At 45.1% G+C, this 19355-nt stretch overlaps 1 protein-coding gene across 2 annotated transcripts; it reads left to right on the top strand.

Moving 5' to 3' along the window:
• The first annotated feature begins 694 nt into the window (after positions 1-694).
• Rpe65 (retinoid isomerohydrolase RPE65) lies at positions 695-17716 on the top strand. Of its 2 annotated transcripts, XM_004841579.3 has the most exons (14): positions 695-800; positions 1927-2009; positions 3824-3974; positions 5391-5498; positions 5602-5743; positions 7495-7642; positions 8771-8852; positions 9091-9223; positions 9304-9443; positions 10068-10197; positions 15648-15762; positions 15855-15949; positions 16057-16168; positions 17257-17716. In XM_004841579.3, exons 1-14 carry the CDS (start codon positions 790-792, stop codon positions 17406-17408), a joined length of 1602 nt encoding a protein of 533 aa, XP_004841636.2. In that variant the 5' UTR covers positions 695-789; the 3' UTR covers positions 17409-17716. The 2 variants fall into 2 exon arrangements, with proteins under 2 accessions (XP_004841636.2, XP_087069025.1); XM_087212899.1 differs by lacking the exon at positions 3824-3974 and having other exon boundaries at positions 770-800; positions 17257-17576.
• Positions 17717-19355: the final 1639 nt, after the last annotated feature.

The raw sequence follows: 19355 nt of genomic DNA, 5'->3' as shown, positions 1-19355 counted from the left end.
GCGGCTGGGCACTAATGAGACAGGGTCAGGAGCCTGAGCAGCAGGCGGGTCAGGGAGGGGAGATCTGACAGCTGTGCTCCAGCGCTTAGACTCTACCATGAGTCGTGCAGACCTCATGGGTGAAGGGGTCTCAGCAAGGCAGGGACAGGGTCAGACTCTCCTTGAAGGCAGAAGGCCTCTGACCTTGTGTCGGGAGCTGGAGACACATTAGGGTGAGCAAGGACAAGGTGAGAGCTCAAGGTGAACATTTCACCACAGCCAGCCCGGGGCGGGGGGGGGGGGGGGGGGTCCGCCCTGCGGCTGCCCGGGAGCTCTCAGACCCGACCCGAGGCGCAGTTGTACTGAAGAACAGCTCCAGAACAAGTGGTCCCAGCCACCTCCTAGGCTTAAAACCGGGCCGGGATGAAGCTCAGGGGCGCCTCCCCTGCCCGCAAGCGCAAAGACCCGAATCCGATCCCAGGGACCCAAAACAAGCCTGGAAGACCAGGACGTTCTCGGGAATGGGAGACGGGGAGTGGGCGTCAGAAACTCCCGGGGTCCGGGCGACTCAGCCCAGCCTCGCCCCGAGCCTCTCCTTCCGCTCTAATCCGCAGGTCTCTGGAGCGCAGCCAGGGAGCTGTGCATGGCTCGCGCTGCGCCTCGGAGGCTCTGACCTCAAAGCCCCTCCGTTCCCCGCCCCCTCCCCACCCCCGCTTCCGTGCAGGGCGGACCGGGAAGGCCACAAAAGCCCGGCTGAGGACCCGCTGCCCGCCCAGCCGAGCTGCTGCCCGCACTCCCTCCTCTCCAAGGATGTCTCTCCGGTAAGCGCTGCGGGTGGTCCAAGGCCTCCGTCAGACGGACCCAGCAGAAGGCTCCCCAACAGAAGGCCTGAGCCTCGGCGGTTTAAGAAGACCCTGGGGTCTGCACGGAGGAATTTCTCTCCATACTGAAGGCAGTGAATAGAACGGAGGCCTAAAGGACCGCAGGGCTGTGTGGCTCGGATGGAACTTCGGAGCAGTCCTGGGCACGGGGCTGTCAGGCCCTCCCGCTCCATTCTTGCCTGGTCATTTCCTAGCTGGGAAAACCACTTTGTAAAGTATTGTCCATGTATACAGTGGGGTGATGACAGTATTCACCCCGATGCGTTAGCTAAGGCCACGCAAAGTTCATTTCATGGTGTGTGGCGTAGAAGTTCTTAATGAAAGTAGCTATTTGAATTAGGAAGGGTGATCAGAGCTCCCACTCCAAGAAATTATAAAATGGAAGAAATAAGCAAAACATGGCAGTGGCTATGGCGGTGCACATCTGTAACTGCAGCACTTTGGAGACTGAGGCAGGAGGATTGCCGCAAATACAAGGCTGGCCTGGACTACATAGTGAGTTCAAGGCCATCCTGAACCACATAGCGAGACCCTGTATCTAAATAAATAAAGAAGAAAGAAAGAAAGTTAGAAGGGCAAAATATGCAGAACCTGAAACTCCTGATCTATTTTTAAGAAGTACTGTAGCTTTCGGGGATTAGTAGAGAAATGGGATGATGGAAGACAAGAGGGAATAGCATGGCTGGTAACAAAGAATGACAGTACCCGGCCCTAAATGCTACTGTCTCCCAATCTGTAGGAGCCGGAGGAATGGGTCTCCTCTCCTAGCAGCAAGATTGCTCGATTTGTCCCCAGAAATAAGGGAAAGGAGAAGAGGGTCGGCCTAAGTCCGCTGTGACCGCAGATGGTAGGGGAGAGACCACTGCCCGGGACAGGCAGGGACGGAGCCGGCCCCTCCCCCGTGCTGGCCACACCTCTGCCCCAGCCTGGGTGCTTTCTGGCTGAGGCCAGGCTGGCAGCGGTGCCTTGGCTCAGCCGCTGGCGCCTGCTCTCCGGAGCTCAGCCCCTGGTCCTCTGCCCATCTCTGAGAATCACCATGGCCTTCTTCCTCATAACCCCATTTCAGAGTTGAGCACCCCGCTAGTGGATACAAGAAACTGTTCGAAACTGTGGAGGAACTGTCCTCGCCACTCACAGCTCATGTGACAGGTGGGTCTCGCGCTTCCGGAAGCCAGGCCGTCTTCCTTTCTGCTGGGTCGCTGTCTGTTTGTACTTGTTGTCATCTCTCGGTTCATCTCTGGGCTACAGAGAGCAGAATCTGGAGGTTCCGGGCTTTTCTACCAGAAACCCATTTCTTCTCATTTACCTTCCCTTCCTGCTGCAGGGCAGGTAAACACCACCTACCTGGGACTCCTTACCAAAGGACTATGTCTTTGTCATCCGCAGACCAGCAGCGCCCTGCTCAGAGCCTGACAGTGAATGTTACAAATGTCTTTCCCCTGGGTCTGCATAAGGAGGGCATGGTGACAAGTTTCTGGGAATAATACATGCAAGGGTGCTTCTTTTTGAGCCCATTAAACTGGTAAAGCGTTGGTTCCGTAGGTAGACATGCGCATAGTCCCCGTCCTTTTATTACACCATCTATGAATCCATAAATTCCTTAAACTTTCTGAACCTCAATAACCTACCCTTCCCCCCAAAACTAATTTCCTTCATGGGAATGTTGTGAAGATTAAATGAGGTACTGCGAAAAGAATGACTCACCCAATACTAGACGCAAAGTGACCAGTAGACAGTAGTCATGATTACTATCGCCACCCTAGTGCAGCCGCCATCAGCAGCCAGACCCCTCCCTCGATCTCGAGTGGTGTGATGAGAAGAGACAGTGCCTGGGCAGGTCTCTGTCCTCCCGGTCTCCTGCTTTGTAAAATAGAAGGAAGAAGCGAATGCTCTTTCTCAACCATTCTCATCTAGATTCTCAACTACTAGATTCTGATGCTAGCAATCTAGGTGTTCCTAATCAGAATGGAAAACATTGAGCTTTTCATTAACCCACACCTTCAAGTTTTTATCCTATATCCAGTAGCTGCTGCAACTGACCTACAGGAAACAATCCATTTTGTTTAAAAAATATATCCATGGGCTGGGGATTTAGCTCAGTGGTTCCACTGCCTGCCTTGCAAGCAGAAGGACCAGAGTTCAATCCCTGGTTCCAAAAAAATATATATCCAGTAGGGGTTGAGCAAACCTCACAGTGAACACCAAGAGTCTGTGAGGACCACCCCGGTTACTCCTTGTTCTGTAAATGAGAGAACGAGGCCCAGCCTACACTTGACACCTGAGCCAGTTGCGGGTCTTGACACCCAGCCTGCCTGTGCACCCACTGCTGCAGCAGGTTGGCTTTCGACTGCACAGTGATTCACACCCTCTGAGGGTGAAGCTCTAGATTTTAAAATGGTGATGTTTTCGGTCTTTTATTAAAATGGCTTCTTCTGTAGACACATCTTTTAAAAATGCCTTGATCCGGGGCCAGGGATTTAGCTCAGTGGTTCTGGTGCCTGCCTCGCAAGCACAAGGTCCCAAGTTTGATCCCCAGTACCAAAAAAAAAAAAAAAATGCCTTGATCCCTTCTTCTAATCCATCCCTCTATCCTTCAACCAACCAAAGTACATCAAAAAACGTTAAGACTGAGTTAGCAAGAGGGCATATGGATTGACATCTGAGGAAGGCACTTAGGTGGAGCATCCCATTCACCACAGGTGCTTTGTCCTCGCTCCTTCGAACCCATTATCCAGACTCTAGAGCATTGCCACATTTCCCAACCCTGGGCTCCTAGTGACAGGAGATTCCAGCAGCAGATGTCTTTTGGATGCTTGCTGTTCGGGGTGAGAGCCAGGAGTGAAAGTCACTGCAGGCTTTTTATAGAACAGGCTGCCCAACCCATTGCTAGTCCAGCTTGTGAGGAAGGAGCCCAGCCCAGGACAGGGATATGAAACCGTGTCCTCTGTGTCACTTCGTCTCAGGCAGGGTCCCCCTCTGGCTCACTGGCAGCCTCCTCCGGTGTGGACCAGGACTCTTCGAAGTAGAGTCTGAGCCTTTCTACCATCTGTTTGATGGGCAAGCTCTTCTGCACAAGTTTGACTTCAAAGAAGGCCATGTCACCTACTACAGACGGTAAGGGTCCACCCGTTCCACTCTTACCCAGAATGAGGCCCAGCCCAGCTCCCTTCCCTTGCGCCTTTTAGCTCCTGAGCCCTGGATGAGATCCCTGAACCCTTCTTTCTCACAGTCTATGGGGCCAGTGTGTCTGCTTAGACATCTGAGAGCCCAGTGAGTTAATGAAGAAGCTAAGAACCAGGATCCTGGGGTCCAGCTTCCTGGCTTGAAATCCTGTATCCACCACACACTGCTGGCCTCACTTGGTGACCTCTGGCAAGATGCTATCCTCTAATTCTGGGGACTGTCACCACAAAGTGGGAAGAATAACAGAATCTACGTGATGTGTTCATTACAAGGATTAAACAAGGACCCAGTGTCCAGGACATGGAAAGCACTGAGTAGTAACAAAAGTTGTTATGGTGTTGTTTTATTAGACCACCAGCTATCTAGATTTCTTTCCCATTTTATAATCAGAAAGGACCGGGAAGGAAAGAGAGGTGCCATAAAGGAGGGGAGGACCACGTATGTCATAAGGCTACCAGAAAAAGAAGTTCTCCTAAAATAAAAGGTTATCACTAAAAGGCTTGAAGGCCTAAGCCAGCACCCCAGGAAGCCCCCAGAATGCCACAATGCATGCTTTGTCTCCTGTTTCAATATTCAGGCCTGTTAGTGGCTTTGTGGATCACTACAAATTTCAGAGATTTTGAAGAGAGATCAAAAGGAAGAATAAATGCAGACTTGACAGGATAATTTGAACTGTGAGAGAAGAACAACAGATCGTGCCAAACAAAAATTTAGCTATGGGAGCAAATTTTGGAGTTCAGCTAAAGCTTTCATATGTCTTCTAAAGACTTCATTCCCCTTCATAAAAGTGCAAACTCCAATTTCAATTGTCTCTCCACATGAGAAATCCTAGGCACATCCACCAGCAAGTCTGGGATACGTTTCAGCAGATCTGCTAGCCCACGAGATTGAAGTCAAGAATACCTAGATTTCAAGGCTAGCAAAGTAAATGTTAAGATTGAAGGAAAACACAAGAATAGGGAGGTACTGAAAGGAATATAATTAGGCACAACACATTCTATGTTTCCCCACTACATAGGTTGACAAGTCACGGGCTCCAGGGAGTTAGAGGTCTTATGTGAACTGCCAGTCTGGCTGCATGGTGTGAAATAGAAAGTTCACTTTATCCAACTCTGTCCAATGTGAGTTTTAACCCAGCTTGCCCACATATGCCAGTCTCTTCACTGCACCTCAATTTCCTGTCACTGCAAGACATAGAAAACTAAATTTAAGCTCAGGCACATTGCATCTTCCCCCATCAGCCACTCTTCATTCTCCATGTGCTGGTTAAATGACCATGGCATGCACCCCCTGGACTGCAGTGGTGGCTGCAGTCATTGAAAGTTTTCTCTGTCTCGTGTCTTTCAGGTTCATCCGCACTGATGCTTACGTCCGTGCCATGACTGAGAAAAGAATTGTCATAACTGAATTCGGTACCTACGCTTACCCAGATCCCTGCAAGAATATATTTTCCAGGTCACTGAAACCAAACTGCATGTTACTAAAGACATTTTACATCATCTCTTTTTTTCTAATAGCTTGAAAGTTTTTGAACAGAAAACTTTGTTTGCTTCTGTAGGTTTTTTTCTTACTTTCGAGGAGTGGAGGTTACGGACAATGCCCTTGTAAATGTCTACCCAGTGGGGGAAGATTACTATGCCTGCACAGAGACTAACTTCATTACCAGGATTAATCCAGAGACCTTGGAGACAATCAAGCAGGTAGGAGACTGTGCTCAGGTGACACTGCTCAGGAATTGTGAATTGGGGACTTAGACCCGAATCAACTGTGCGATTTGATGGAAAGAACATGAGAACCAGAGTAAGTTTCAGATTCTTGCTTTGTTGGCAACTGTGAACTATGCAACAAAGAAGACTTCATTTCTTCATGTATGAAATTTTAAACATTTACATGGATTTCAGGAAAACATTATAAAATGGCCAATATATTCATTCATTCATTTGTTCATTCATTCACATACTGAGTGCTTTCCAGCACCAGAACTTCTGCCAGATGTAAGGAATTTATCAATGACAAAGAGAACATGGTCACTAACCTTCAGGGCTTTTATAGCCTATTATGGACCTCGTACATATAGAGTATTTTAAAACTTCTAGCTATTGATGTCGAAAATTCTGCTGTTCATGATTCTAGGCAAATACGTTACAACAATTTATCCTTCTTGTGGACATTTCTTATTAGAAATAAAGCTACATCTTAAATGAAATACCATAGAATAAAACATCAGTTACATTAGTAAGTGACAAATTTTGGTGAGAACTTAGGGAATCTCAATGCAATGTTATTTAAAATAAGCCCACAATTTCAATTTCGACCAGTATTTACTGACACCTACTTGCAAGGCATTGTCCTTATCTTTAGGAAACAATATCTACATTATACAGGTATACAGGGAAAAAGGAAAATTAAACAGGTACACAGCTTAACTATAATAGGACAAGGAATTTGATGAGTCTTTTACCAGAAGGAAAACCTTCTGAGAAAGTACCAGGAAAAGGTAAATTCTAACAGTAGCTGGGAATAAGGATTGGGTAGATAAGGGAAGTTTCAAAAGCCTGCATTTGAGCTGGAATTTAAAGGCAAGTATAGGGCCAGGGATTTAGCTCAGTGCACTGCCCCTGCCTTGCAAGCTCAAGGTCCTGTGTTCAATCCCCCAGTACCTCAAAAAAAAAAAAGAAAAGAAAAGTACAACTTCAGGGAATGTAGAGAAAGTATATCCAAATGGAATGGGTAACATGACGGGTGGTAGAGAGGGGAAATGAAGGCTGTGTCCATGAAAACCAAGAATAATGCTTCTGATGAGATGCACAGTACTTCTCAGTGGAGGCATGAGACACACTGTAGAGGCTGCTGCACACATTGCAGAGGTCTGGGGTCCCTGATCCCGTGCACTAAACACCAGTCAGATCCTCAATCATTGCAAAAAACCCACAGTGCCTTGAGCTTTTCCAGGTCTCCTGGTAGAGGGCAATAAAAGGAATCCTGAGTTCCCCTTCAGTCCCAAATACACACTGCCATGTGCAAGACACTGGGTTGCTATCTAGGCTGTCCCATGGCAAGCTGTCGCCTTTCTACATCTAAAATGATTATTCGCCGACAATCTCATGCAACTCAAAATAGTACAATAAAAAGAAATCCCATGACTCAAGTGTATAATAGTTTGAGTTCAACTTGTACATGAGAAAAGAAGCTGACCAGGGCACTCAGCCAATGAAGAGCACAGTCATGGGGTCCCAGACTTCAGACACCTGTGGAGTCACCACGGGGTCAGGGACAGCTCAGTGTAGAAGGTGGGCTTCGGGCAAACCTGAAAGGGGGCAGGATCTAGAGAGATGGAAAGAAAGACAACATGGACTTACATGAAAGTGCAAGGGGCAGTGGTGGGCTCAGACCCAGGACAGGTGTGACCGTCTTTCTCTAAACATCGATGGCCTTCGCTGTCCCTCCACAGGTTGATCTTTGCGACTATGTCTCGGTCAATGGAGCCACCGCTCACCCCCACATAGAAAACGATGGGACCGTTTATAACATTGGTAATTGCTTTGGGAAAAATTTTTCCATTGCCTATAATATTATCAAGATCCCTGCGCTGCAAGCAGGTGAGTGTACTAATCCTTCCTCTGCTGAATACATGTATAAAGCATCCAAATAATGGAAAAGTTCACTGGAAATACAGATGCCAGATGAAAGTATTATCCAGGTAGTTAAAATACTCTTAGACTGTAACAGTGGACTCATTCCTGCCTGCCGGAGGACTAGAGCCCCAGGGCACCACAGCATGAGAGGACCATTTGAAAATACAGAAAGAAAGTGGGCAAGTTCAATTCTACAATGTTTCATGATCTAGTGTAATGTGGATTTGATCGTATATGACTTAGATTCAAATCCAACAAATATTTATTGAGCACTTATTCATGTGCCAAGCAAAATTAAGTAAACATGCCTAACAGCAAACATATATGTATATATGAAAGTGTGCTACTCTGAGTTTAATTCCCCAGACAACAAACAAGTCTATAAACAAATCTAGAAAAAAATATATCAAAACAGAATGGACAATGGTCAAGAATTCTCCATTCATCTTACATTCGCTGCCAGGTCCTTGAAAAACCATTTTGATGTGATGGGATTATTTGATTTCGTATGGATTTTTGTTCAAGTAATGTTTACTGTGGTTCTTGAAGTTTAGTACCTGGATGACCAGCATCACTAGGAAGCCATTTAAATAGAAATCTCAAGCTGACTGGATGAGACTTTCTGGGAGCGGGTGCCACAATCAGTATTTTAGAACATTATTCATGTGGTTTTCTGATGCACACCAAGGTTTGAGGACCACTGACTTAGGAGTGAATGAGCTTTAATGTGCGTAAGAATTGTTGTAGATGGCAGTTGACATAGACTCACCTCTCCCATGCTTTGGGGCATCTTAGGAGCCTGTACAAAGGCCTCTGACATGCTGGAGTCTTGCCTTACTCTTCTGACTTGAAACCCCTCTCCATCTGTTGCAAGATGCAGCCCCAGTATTCCACAACACTCTTGCTGGAGTGCCCTTTTCCAAAGCTGCTGTTATTTGGATTTTTCTAGGTGATTGCAGCTTTGTATGAAATTTTGCTAAGATAGGCCAGTGGCCAAGAAAATGAAAATACAGATATCTGAAAATGTACTTCCTTGCTTGTATTTAAAAAGTGAGAGGCCCCTCAAAGCCTTTTAAAACCTCTTTATTTCAGACAAGGAAGATCCAATAGGCAAGGCAGAGATCATTGTACAGTTCCCCTGCAGTGACCGGTTCAAGCCATCTTACGTGCACAGGTAACTAGGAGGCCTGCTGTGAATCACCCGGAAAACTGGAGTTTAAAGATCTGCTTTGCCTCCCTCTAATACCACTCCTGATCATGACACTTCCTTGCAGAAATCTACATTTAAACATAATTAACTTCACATAGGCACTGTTGATTCATATAACTAAGCATCCTTTCATTATACATGTTTCTTTGTATTTTGAGAATCACCTCCTTCCATTTACCAGCCCATTTGTGCTTCTGAACAGCTTTGGTCTGACTCCCAACTATATCGTTTTTGTGGAGACACCAGTGAAAATCAACCTGTTCAAGTTCCTGTCCTCCTGGAGTCTGTGGGGGGCCAACTACATGGACTGCTTTGAGTCCAATGAAACCATGGGGGTAAGTCAGATGGGTTTGTTGAGTTTGCGATTTTGAAGTTGTCTCCCTTGTAAATGCATCGAAATATTTTATTTTTAAAGGTTTGGCTTCATGTCGCTGACAAAAAAAGAAGAAAGTACCTCAATAATAAATACAGAACCTCTCCTTTCAACCTCTTCCATCATATCAACACCTATGAAGACTCTGAGTTCCTGATTGTAGATCTCTGCTGCTGGAAAGGGTAAGAAGGAACAGTGTGGTAAGAGTCCCATCTCCAGCTGCTTCTGGAAATTAGGAGCCTTCTATTGAGAGGTTGCCCTCAATATTGAACTGAATTGCATCTAAAAAAGCAAGAGTTAAAAAATGTAATCAGAAAAGCAGTAGGAGTATAGGTAATCAAAAACACACACTGAGCGTCCAAACTATGGCGAATGATTGAAAATCAACTGGGTCCATGAACCAGACTTGAAAGTAAAAGATTCTGTGGCCTGAGAAGTGAACTTAAACTTCATTTAATCCTCTGAGATCTCTAGGGGGTCTAGAACACTACTCACTCTGGGACTGGGAGAAAGAAGTATGTGTTTTTCAGACTAGCCGAGTCACTAAAAAAAAAAAAAAGAAATAGCTCCTACAGACACAAACAGTGGTGACAGAAATGCAGAACAGAAAGTATCTAAGGCTGCTGTTGTTTAAATACACCCATGAGGCTGGTTTCTTTATTTTTTTTGTCCAGCATGAGCCGTAGGAAATAACTCTAATATACAGTCTGGATTGTGGAATAAAGAACACATGATTTTAAAAGTCATGAATCATGTCCCTAACATTATGTGTAATTGTGTTCATGCTTGGTTTCCTGTTTCTGCAGATTTGAATTTGTTTATAATTACTTATATTTAGCCAATTTACGTGAGAACTGGGAAGAGGTGAAAAAAAATGCCAGCAAAGCTCCTCAACCTGAAGTTAGGAGATACGTACTTCCTCTGAATATTGACAAGGTAACCTCTTGCTACACAGGCTTCAGATAGAACGAGAATGTTTTTTCTTTCTCAGGAATTGTTCTCTTGCTTCATGTTTTTATATAAAGTCTCAAAATTTCAGAGCTGGAAGGAACTTTAAAAATAAACTAAACTTCTCTCATCTTACAAATGAGGAAGCTAGACCTCAGAAAAATGATGTAACTTAGCAAAAGCCCCCTGCAAATAACCTGAAAATACCCTAGAGGGCAAAAAGCATTTATAGCATTCAGCGGTGTAGGAAAGTCAGAGTTTCTCTGCAAGTGACTGAAATCGCCAGCAGGCTAGCAAGAGAAGAGACACACAGATGTATTAATGCGTGCATGTACACGAGAGCTTTGGAAAGCACGGCTCTCGAAGAGAAGCCACGTGGGACTTGAATAGTCCCATCGGGGTGCAGGTGGGGTGCTGTAGGCACTGGCGCGGAGGAGAAGTGATTTTCGGGAAGGTGATGAGGCTGAAGAATAAACAATAGCCTGAAATGAAGTCCTGGGGTCTCCGGCCGGCCGTGCTGTTTGGGCCCGATCTCCCTCTGCAATAGAAACGCAGTCTTCCTTGGGCGGTGGAGTTGCGGTGAGATGGAAGGGCCGTGCGGCTCCTGGGTGGGTCTGGTCTTGAGGGAGAGCAGACAGCTTGGGGGAGAGCCCTTCGCGCACTGGCTTCTCCGGGGACTCTCAGTTTGAACTCCAGAGTGGCACGGTTTGGGGTTTTGCTTTCCTGGCCCCAACACAGTCGTCTCTTTATTTGTACCTTTTCTTGCTTGTACGCAGTGACTGTCCTTTCAGAATAATAAGAATATCATCGAGGATGTCCAGTGCGATAGAAATGCCGGTCAAAACAAAACAAAACAAAAAAACGCCACAGTTTTCACGTATAAATATATATGGAATCTGTATGTCTTTTCTCTTGTTAGCACAGTGACCAAACCTTCCAAGCGAAAGGTTAAACTTCCCTGCAGCCACCTAATGCTATTAATGCATTTGTCCTCTAGTGGTATTTTCCGATTTACTGAAAACCAACAGGACACTCTCTGTTAGGTCTGTATGCTCCCCAGCCGCACAAAAAGGCCTGAGGCAGCTACGTGGAACATACAACATTGAACCAAAGGTTTTAATCTGATGTAGTGGAAAATGAAGCTAACTTAGAACCAGAAACTACAGCTCCTAAGCAAGCTTGTAAGCCCTCTGAAGAATTAGAAAGGGAGAGGAGGTTGAGATCAGGCTCTACCCAGAGGCGCAAGAGCTTTTATTTTATTTTTGTTGTTGTTGTTGTTGTTTTTGGTACCAGGGATTGAACTTGGGACCTTGCGCTTGTGAGGCAGGTGGCGGAAACAGTGAGCTAAACCCCCAGCCCCTGGAAGAGCTCTTATAAAGGCAAGGAGAAGTTTAAAAAGCAACATCTGAAGTGGAAATGCAAGGAGTCTTTGAGGCTGGTTCATTAGGAGCATTAGGGAGATGAGTATTGGCCAGAGGGACTAGAAAAATAGGTTGGAGACTTATTTTAAGGGGTCAGCTGTGCTATAACTGTGGTCAGGAGGGAAAGGGTGAAGACAAAGGACCAGCAGTAGATTTGGCCATTTCCAAAGGAGTGGGCTATGTCCATGCAGCCCATTCCACCCCGCCTTCTAATTCCCTATGTGCAACTTTAGCTTATATGTCATTGTTTATGCAAATATAATAAAATACCAACACATACGTATATACAATTACATAATCTTTATTTCTCATTCTCTTATAACTTTCCATATCCACTATCAATTTTCTATAGCCACAGCAAGATTTTATGCATTGCTTTTTTTCATTTAACGATATATACTAAGTATTTTTCAGTAAAAACTATTTTATACAGTATATACTGCTTTTTTCAGGGGTGAAGTATTCTTTTTGTGAGCATACTGTATTTATTCAACAAAGCCCTCACTGCTGGTTAGTAGAATTGTTTCTGATCTTTGGCTAATTACAAACGATGTCACAAGAAACAACTTTGTGCATATGTTTATTCCATGTATGTGCGGATCTATCAGTAGAATCTATCAGAGGAGAGATCACCATGTCAAAGGCTAAATGCATCTGTTTCAAACCCCCAAAAAAGGAAGTAAAAGCAAAGATCTAGGCTTTTTGAGGAAAACAATGATAATGTTACAGATTTCTTGTATTAAAACCAAATTTAATAATAAAATAACAAGATAAAATAGTAAAATAATCCAATTTAAAATTGACATAAACATCTGCACGCCCTACGTGAACGTAGGTGAAAGTGTAAACATGCACACAGTTCTTCCCCGTGCCACCACTAGGTGTCCTGAGAACGCATTTTGCAAAATCTGCTTTGGCTTGCTCCCGGCTTCCTGTTTCTTCCTACCCTGAAAATCTTCCCCTGTTTACTCTCAGTTCTTAGTTCATTGCCAGAAAAATCCCCTATCTCCTTACCTCAATACGTTCCCTCCTTGTTCTTTAACCAAAATCTGACTTGCTGTGGAGGACACTGGGCTCTGCACCGCCGTTTCCGGGGAGGAGGCTCGTCTTCTGCGCAAGGGTTCAGCCCTTGCCCTCTGGGCCTGGCGTTGGTGCGGAGGTCATTGTTCCTTTCTTGCTGCGGAGGTCATTGTTCCTTTCTTACTGCTTCCACCTGATTTTTCCTCCATTTGCCCTTAACCCCCCCCCCGCCCCGCCTCCGTGGTATCATCTCAGCTAATCCTGGCCCTCTCTGTGCACCTCCCTCCACACGGCTGCCGTCTGTCACCACCACTCGCTCCCTCTCTGCTCAGCCTCTCTCTCCTCCCAGCTCTACTCCTGTCCCCGGATTCTTGGTGATTTCAGTGCTCAGTAATGATGGCCACTGTCAGGTGTAGCTCAGTGGCAGCGCGCTTGTCCGGCACTCAGGGTTCAATGCCTAGCACGACAAAGCAAGAAACACCCCCTCAAAACCCCACGTCAGTGATAATCATGATCCCCCTTTGTGTGGGTCTTCCTTTCTTTTGCCTCTTTGCTACTTTAGCAAACTCCCTTGTCAAAACCACAACCCTAGTTAAGCTCCATGGCCCACCCACCCTGTGTTGGTACTTCCGAGTCAGAAATCACATTGAGTGTTGTTCCAATTTTAAATGTGTGACCACAAAACTCGCTGTCCCATTTCCCGACTTCACTTGCTGTCTCGCTTTGCTAGTTAAGCATTCCCCACCCTCCTGTCTTCAAACTTTAACACCTCCCACCTCCCGCCACCACCCTCAGATGCGGAGGATGACTACGCTTCCTATTCCTCTTCAACAAATGAAGGAAACCAGAAACAACTGCAGACTCCTGCCGCCACAGCTGCCGCCCACCAGCATCTGCACTCAGATACTGAATTATCCTCTTCCCATCCAGACCCCATCCCTCCCACCCTCCCCCTCCTGCATCATCCCTGCCCTGCCTTTCTCAGTGGATTGCTCACATCAGGCTCCTGCCAAATCCTTCTCTGCTTTCTTTGGCCCCATCCAGCTTTGCCAAAGGCCTCCTCCGGTTGGAGGACACCAGAACTCAGCTCTTGCTTCCCCTATTGTTCATTTACGTCCTCATTCCCTTTCCAGGACTAATGTTTTAAAATACCCTCCATTTATTTTTCCACTTTTCCTTAAACTCTAGTCTTTATAACCTGCTATCAACTCTACACCTCCATTGGAAAGCCAGTAGATGTTTTGAGCTTCATAAGAGATTTGAGTTTCTCATCTTTCCCCACCCCAAAAGCTTACCCCTTCTGTAGCAATCCTCATCTTTTGGGGGACAATGATGGTGGTGGGGATGGAATTGGGGTCTCACCACACTAGGAAGAGCTCTGCCCCTGAGCTACACCCCCTGCCCAACACCGGCTGGTAATTGTTCAGGTCAGACCCAGTGGTGCTATGCTTGATTTCTCCCCTGCTTTCCCTCCTGTCCTTCAGGAAATGCTCTTCACAATCCCTCCCATGGTCCTCCAGTGCCCTCAGCCTGGCCAAATGTTGTTTTCCTTGGCCTCAATCACTGTAGGACAAGCTGGTTCCACTGACTCTACCTTTGCAGCCTCCCCACTGCAAGGGAGGACTCAGCAGAGCTGCTAGTCTTCGCTCTGGTTAACAGTGATTCTTTTAATGATGACAGTGCTGCCCTCCCCTGCTGAGAGCTCTCCCAAGGCCTCCTGTCACCCAGGTCCTCACCCTGACGGGGTGCCCACCCACCCAGCCTGGCCCCAGGAGCTCTCTCCCACTCTCCTTTTCTGCTCCCCGTGCTGGGTGGTCGCCCACGGGTCTCTTTGATGTTTCTCCAGCATCTTCCTTCCTCCGGCCTTGCACTCCTTGTTCTTTCTGCTTGGGTGCTTTGATTCATTCCCCCTCTTTTCAGGGTTTTCTCTCAAATGTCACTTTTACAAAGAGGTCCACACAAACCACCTGATAAAATTTCAATCCATTTATCCTCTGCTTGATTTTTCTCCCCACATTCATGGTATATTACACACCTTATTATCTCTGGGTGTGTGTGTGTGTGTGTGTGTGTGTGTGTGTGTGTTATCTATGTGTGTGTGTGGTGGGGGTACTAGGCATTGAATCCAAGGCTTTCTCACTAAGTGACATTCCCAGCCCTTTTAAATTTTTCTTTAGAGACAGGGTCTCTAAATTTCCCAGCCTGGGCAGGAATTTACAGTCCTCCCTTCTTAGCCTCCCAGAGTGCTGGGATTTCATGTGTGCTGCCACTATGCCCTACTCAGTATACTTATTATTAAACTTCTTGAAGTGCAATGCAAGCTTCATGAGGACAGGGACTTTACCCTTTGAAATATTCCAAATGCCTAAAACAGAGTCCAGAATAAAAACATTATAATCAAGTATTTGATAAAGTATTAATAAATCGATACTGTATGTTCTTCGAAAAAACTCATGGCGTCCTCTGTTTTCATAGGACAATCTGAAAGTTTGAGTTGTGTGTGTCTCTGTAGGCACGCCCATGCATGTGTTGAGAAAAGGTCTTTAAAAACATCTGATCCAATGGTTTTTCTATGTAATTTTTTGACAACATAATTGCATCAGCCTTTTCCAACAAAACCAAAATATTTCCTAACTGTAAAAGAGACAGACACTCTTTTACCCCTCAGGCAGTCGAAACATTTGTTGTTCCAGAGAAAATCTTTATCTGTAGCTTTACCTGTTAATTACCTGTCATTTGCAAAGGTCTCTCCTCAGAGCCCCAACTTTCCTTTGAGGACAGTCTCAGCTTGCAGATGAGCACAGTGAGGACGTGGGTGATGTCCCGTGAGCCAGGAGAATGACTGGCATGGTGTCAGGCACCCAGGGCTCCCTGGCCTACAGTCTCCTGGACTCCTGGACTCCTCCTCCTGCACAGTGACCAAAGAAAGAAACCTCCTAACCTGGGAGGTCTGCACTTCTGGCTGCTCACTGAGGTTTCTGTTACCCTCAACCTCAGGCTGACACAGGCAAGAACTTAGTCACGCTGCCCAACACAACAGCCACTGCCACCCTGTGCAGCGATGAGACGATCTGGCTAGAACCTGAGGTCCTCTTCTCAGGGCCTCGCCAAGGTAAGATGATCCAGAGAAAACCCCTGGGAAGGAAACGTGTTCTACTCCCAGAGATTGGCTGCGATTTCCTAACCGTGTGCTCTCATTTGTAGCATTTGAGTTTCCTCAAATCAATTACCGGAAGTACAGCGGGAGACCTTACACATTCGCATACGGACTTGGCTTGAATCACTTTGTTCCAGACAGGGTAATCAATCCACTTAGGAATATTGGGTCAGTGCTTTGGTTCATAGGAGAGTCGAGTGAGACTGATACTGACTGATGGATCCGTTGCTTTGCCTTTCTTTCAAGCAGCTCTGTAAGCTGAATGTCAAAACTAAAGAAACCTGGGTGTGGCAGGAGCCAGATTCCTACCCATCAGAGCCCATCTTTGTGTCCCACCCAGACGCCTTGGAAGAAGATGATGGTAAGGATCATAACGACTATGTCTGCACACTCTGTTACGGCTGGAATTCTGTGTGTTCCACAAGGGGGCAGTTAGGCTGATTATTCCCCAATGTTAAAAAAAAAAAAAAAACAATTCGATAAATGGATGGCACTGAGTAAGTTAAACTTATTTGGAAATAAGTTTCCTCTTGTGATGAGGCCTTGTTAATTTCCAGTGGGAAAAATGTCAAAGCACCCTCTGGTGTCATGAGCGAGCCTCAGTGTCTGCTCTGGATGACGAGAAGGAGAAAGAAACATGGCAGCACGAACACTAGGTGTTGGCCTTTCCTGATTAAGATATATTTCTGGAAAAGGATAGAGTTCTAAGAAGGGAAACAGAGGGTTCTAGAAGATAAAGAGAATGAGAGGGCAGCTCTGTGGCTCTAGTTTTGGCTGGTTCTTTTAGTAAGCTGGGGCTACAAAGCGATCCAGGGCTATAGTCTATAACCCAGAGCCACTCAGGGGACAAGGACCCCAGCTAATCTTTAAGCGGCTAAGACAGAGCGATAGAGCACACTCTCTGAAACACAAGATGAGCAGCCACAGAGAAGAGAGATAAACAACTGTGGAGCCATTTCATGCATGCAGTTTATTCAGCAAAAGTGCAAAAGGTTTGTTCTCATTTCTTTTTTTTGGAAAGAAGTTTCCCGATAGATCTTGGAAATTGTCATATAATAGGCCATGGTGCTTTGGAAGTCTTTGAATATACATCTTCCCTTGATCATAGCAACTTTGTGCAGTAGGAGGAGCGAGAGTTATGGGCCTGTCACAGACAAGGACGCAGATCTGTGCATTCGGTATGCGTTTAGTGAGTACCGGCTGTGCTCTAGTCCTGCAGACCAGAATCCTCGTGGGGTGAGAAAGACAGAGGGTCCTTCCCTCCCTGGAGCCTGGAGCCCAGAGGAGAAGACTCCAAAAGACTTTTCAGGGGGTCACATGGCCAAGGGGTAGAAGAGTCATCAAGAAGCCAAGTCACGTGGTTTTCTATATTGGCCAGTATAATTCATTTCATCTACAGGCCAGCACTCATTTAGATTTCGCCCTTCCTTGTTTCCGTGTGATGAACAGGGGTGGTTCTGAGTGTGGTGGTGAGCCCTGGGACCGGACAGAAGCCCGCCTCTCTCCTGATTCTGAATGCCAAGGACCTGAGTGAAGTGGCCAGGGCTGAAGTGGAGGTTAATATCCCTGTCACCTTTCATGGACTGTTCAAAAAGGCCTGAGCGTATTCAAGCCTGAGCATATTTCTGGTGAAAAAGAAAACCTGAAAACCAGCTTCAAGCCTGCAGTCTAACTCTACTCAATTTTATCTTCCTGCACAGCATGGTTTTAACTTGCACAAATTTTACACTGCTGTACAGAAAGTACTGGCTGAGTTAAACAAGCAATTCCTTTTTTAACAGTATATATTTAGATAATAGTGCTTTCTCTGCAGCATAGCTCATAACTGAAAACTTCTTTTAAATACCTAGCAATCAAATAAGAAATGGATGTGGCCTTATTAAACTGCTTTTTATTCCTGTTATAAAACTGTATTTATATAACTGTCTGCTGTAATTTTTTTAACATTTAAACACCAAAGCTAGGGGCCTGGGATTTAGCTCAGTGGTTCCATCGCCTGCCTTGCAAGCGAAAGGACCTGAGTTTGATTCCTGGTACCAAAAAAACAAAGCACCAAAGCCTTCTACATCTGATTTGTAGGTAGCTTTGGTGAGCCACGGCAGAAAGGCTCAGTTACTAAATTTTAAACCAGGTACTACCCTCAAAAAGTACACAGTAATTGTTTTTGCCTTTATGTAACTGCTTGAAGATTCTCAAGCTCATGAACTTTAACTACTTTACTCCAATTTATTTAATTCCATGCTTTATTCCATTTAATATAGGCAAATGCTGCTATTTCTGATTTTGCAATGAGAAAACCTAATCGACTGAAGTTTCTCAAACAAATAACGGTTCAGAGATATGTTGTACATTAAAAGTTTATGACCTAAAAAATGAGAAATTAGAGACATTTATAGCTAAGTGGATGCACATTGAGGTAATAGTTTCTCTGGTATGAGAAACTGAAAGTGTAAATGAGGACTAAAATGTATAATAGGTAATGTGAAATAGGAAGAAAAGGGGCAAAGGGGAAGGAAGTGGGAGGGCTAGGGGAAAGGATAGAAGGGAATGGGATTAATATGGGAAAATGGAAAAATAGGAACAAAATCTTTGTAAATAGGGAGGAATGGAGGGGTTGAAGGGAGGGCTGGGCAAGGGTGAAAAATAAGAACCAAGAGAGACTACGTAAAGGTGCAAATTTCCAATGATGAATGTCATTATATTGTATACCTAAAATGTACCAATGATTAGAATGAATAATTGATAATGGAAAATAGGAAGAAAAGGTCCAAAAGGGTAGGGGTAGTGGGAGAGGCAGGGGAAAGGAAAGAAGGGAAAGGAAAAATGATGAGAAATGGAAAAAATGGAAACAAAGTCTTTGTAAATAGGGAAGGGTGGAGGGGGTGAAGGGAGGACTAGGAATGGGGAAAAAATAAGAAGCAAGATGCATTATGTAAAGGTACAATTCCCAATGAGAAATGTAATTGTGTTGTATACCTAAAATGTACCAATAAAAGAATTTAACAAAAAAAAAAGTTTATGACCATCAGTGCACATGCCCATAGTAGTGACTAATAAGTTGAAAAACAGAGCATAAAATACTTGCAAATATAATGTCAAATTAAAATTGGGCTATGGCTATACAATATATTTTTTTCCAGGTACCAGGAATCAAACTCAGGACCTTGTGCTTGCCAGGCAGGTGCGGTGCCCCTGAGCTACAACCCCAGACCTAAAATTGGGTTATGGGATAATGTTGAGGGGTTGTACTTTGTTGCCTCTTCTGTTTAATTATGTTTAACCATGTAGTCACTTGACTAAAGACAGAAAAACATTAGCCCGTTAACTCTCAGAATTAACACATTTTAAGAACTTCTATTTCGAACTATACTTTCCAAGCAAATCTAAGGATACACAAAAGTAGAATTTATAAGTTTTACTTTTCATATTCATATTCATATAGCACTCATCTAAATTACTCTTAAGATTTGAGTACTGGTCTTTTTATCTTTTTATCTGTCATTTTTAATGGAATCAGTATTTATTCATGGATCAGTCCTAGATAGAAA

This window comes from Heterocephalus glaber, unplaced genomic scaffold, assembly GCF_053883595.1.
Source record: "Heterocephalus glaber isolate CG9 unplaced genomic scaffold, H.glaber_assembly_v1.0 deba00001442, whole genome shotgun sequence".
Lineage (NCBI taxonomy): Eukaryota > Metazoa > Chordata > Mammalia > Rodentia > Bathyergidae > Heterocephalus > Heterocephalus glaber.
This window is presented reverse-complemented; position numbering and strand designations above follow the sequence as displayed.

What these genes read in the sequence shown, in the direction of transcription:
- Rpe65 (XM_004841579.3), top strand. An exon ending in GATCCCTGCGCTGCAAGCAG is followed by an intron (nt 7,643 to 8,770) that starts GTGAGTGTACTA and finishes TCTTTATTTCAG; the next exon opens with ACAAGGAAGATCCAATAGGC. An exon ending in CGCCTTGGAAGAAGATGATG is followed by an intron (nt 16,169 to 17,256) that starts GTAAGGATCATA and finishes TGTGATGAACAG; the next exon opens with GGGTGGTTCTGAGTGTGGTG.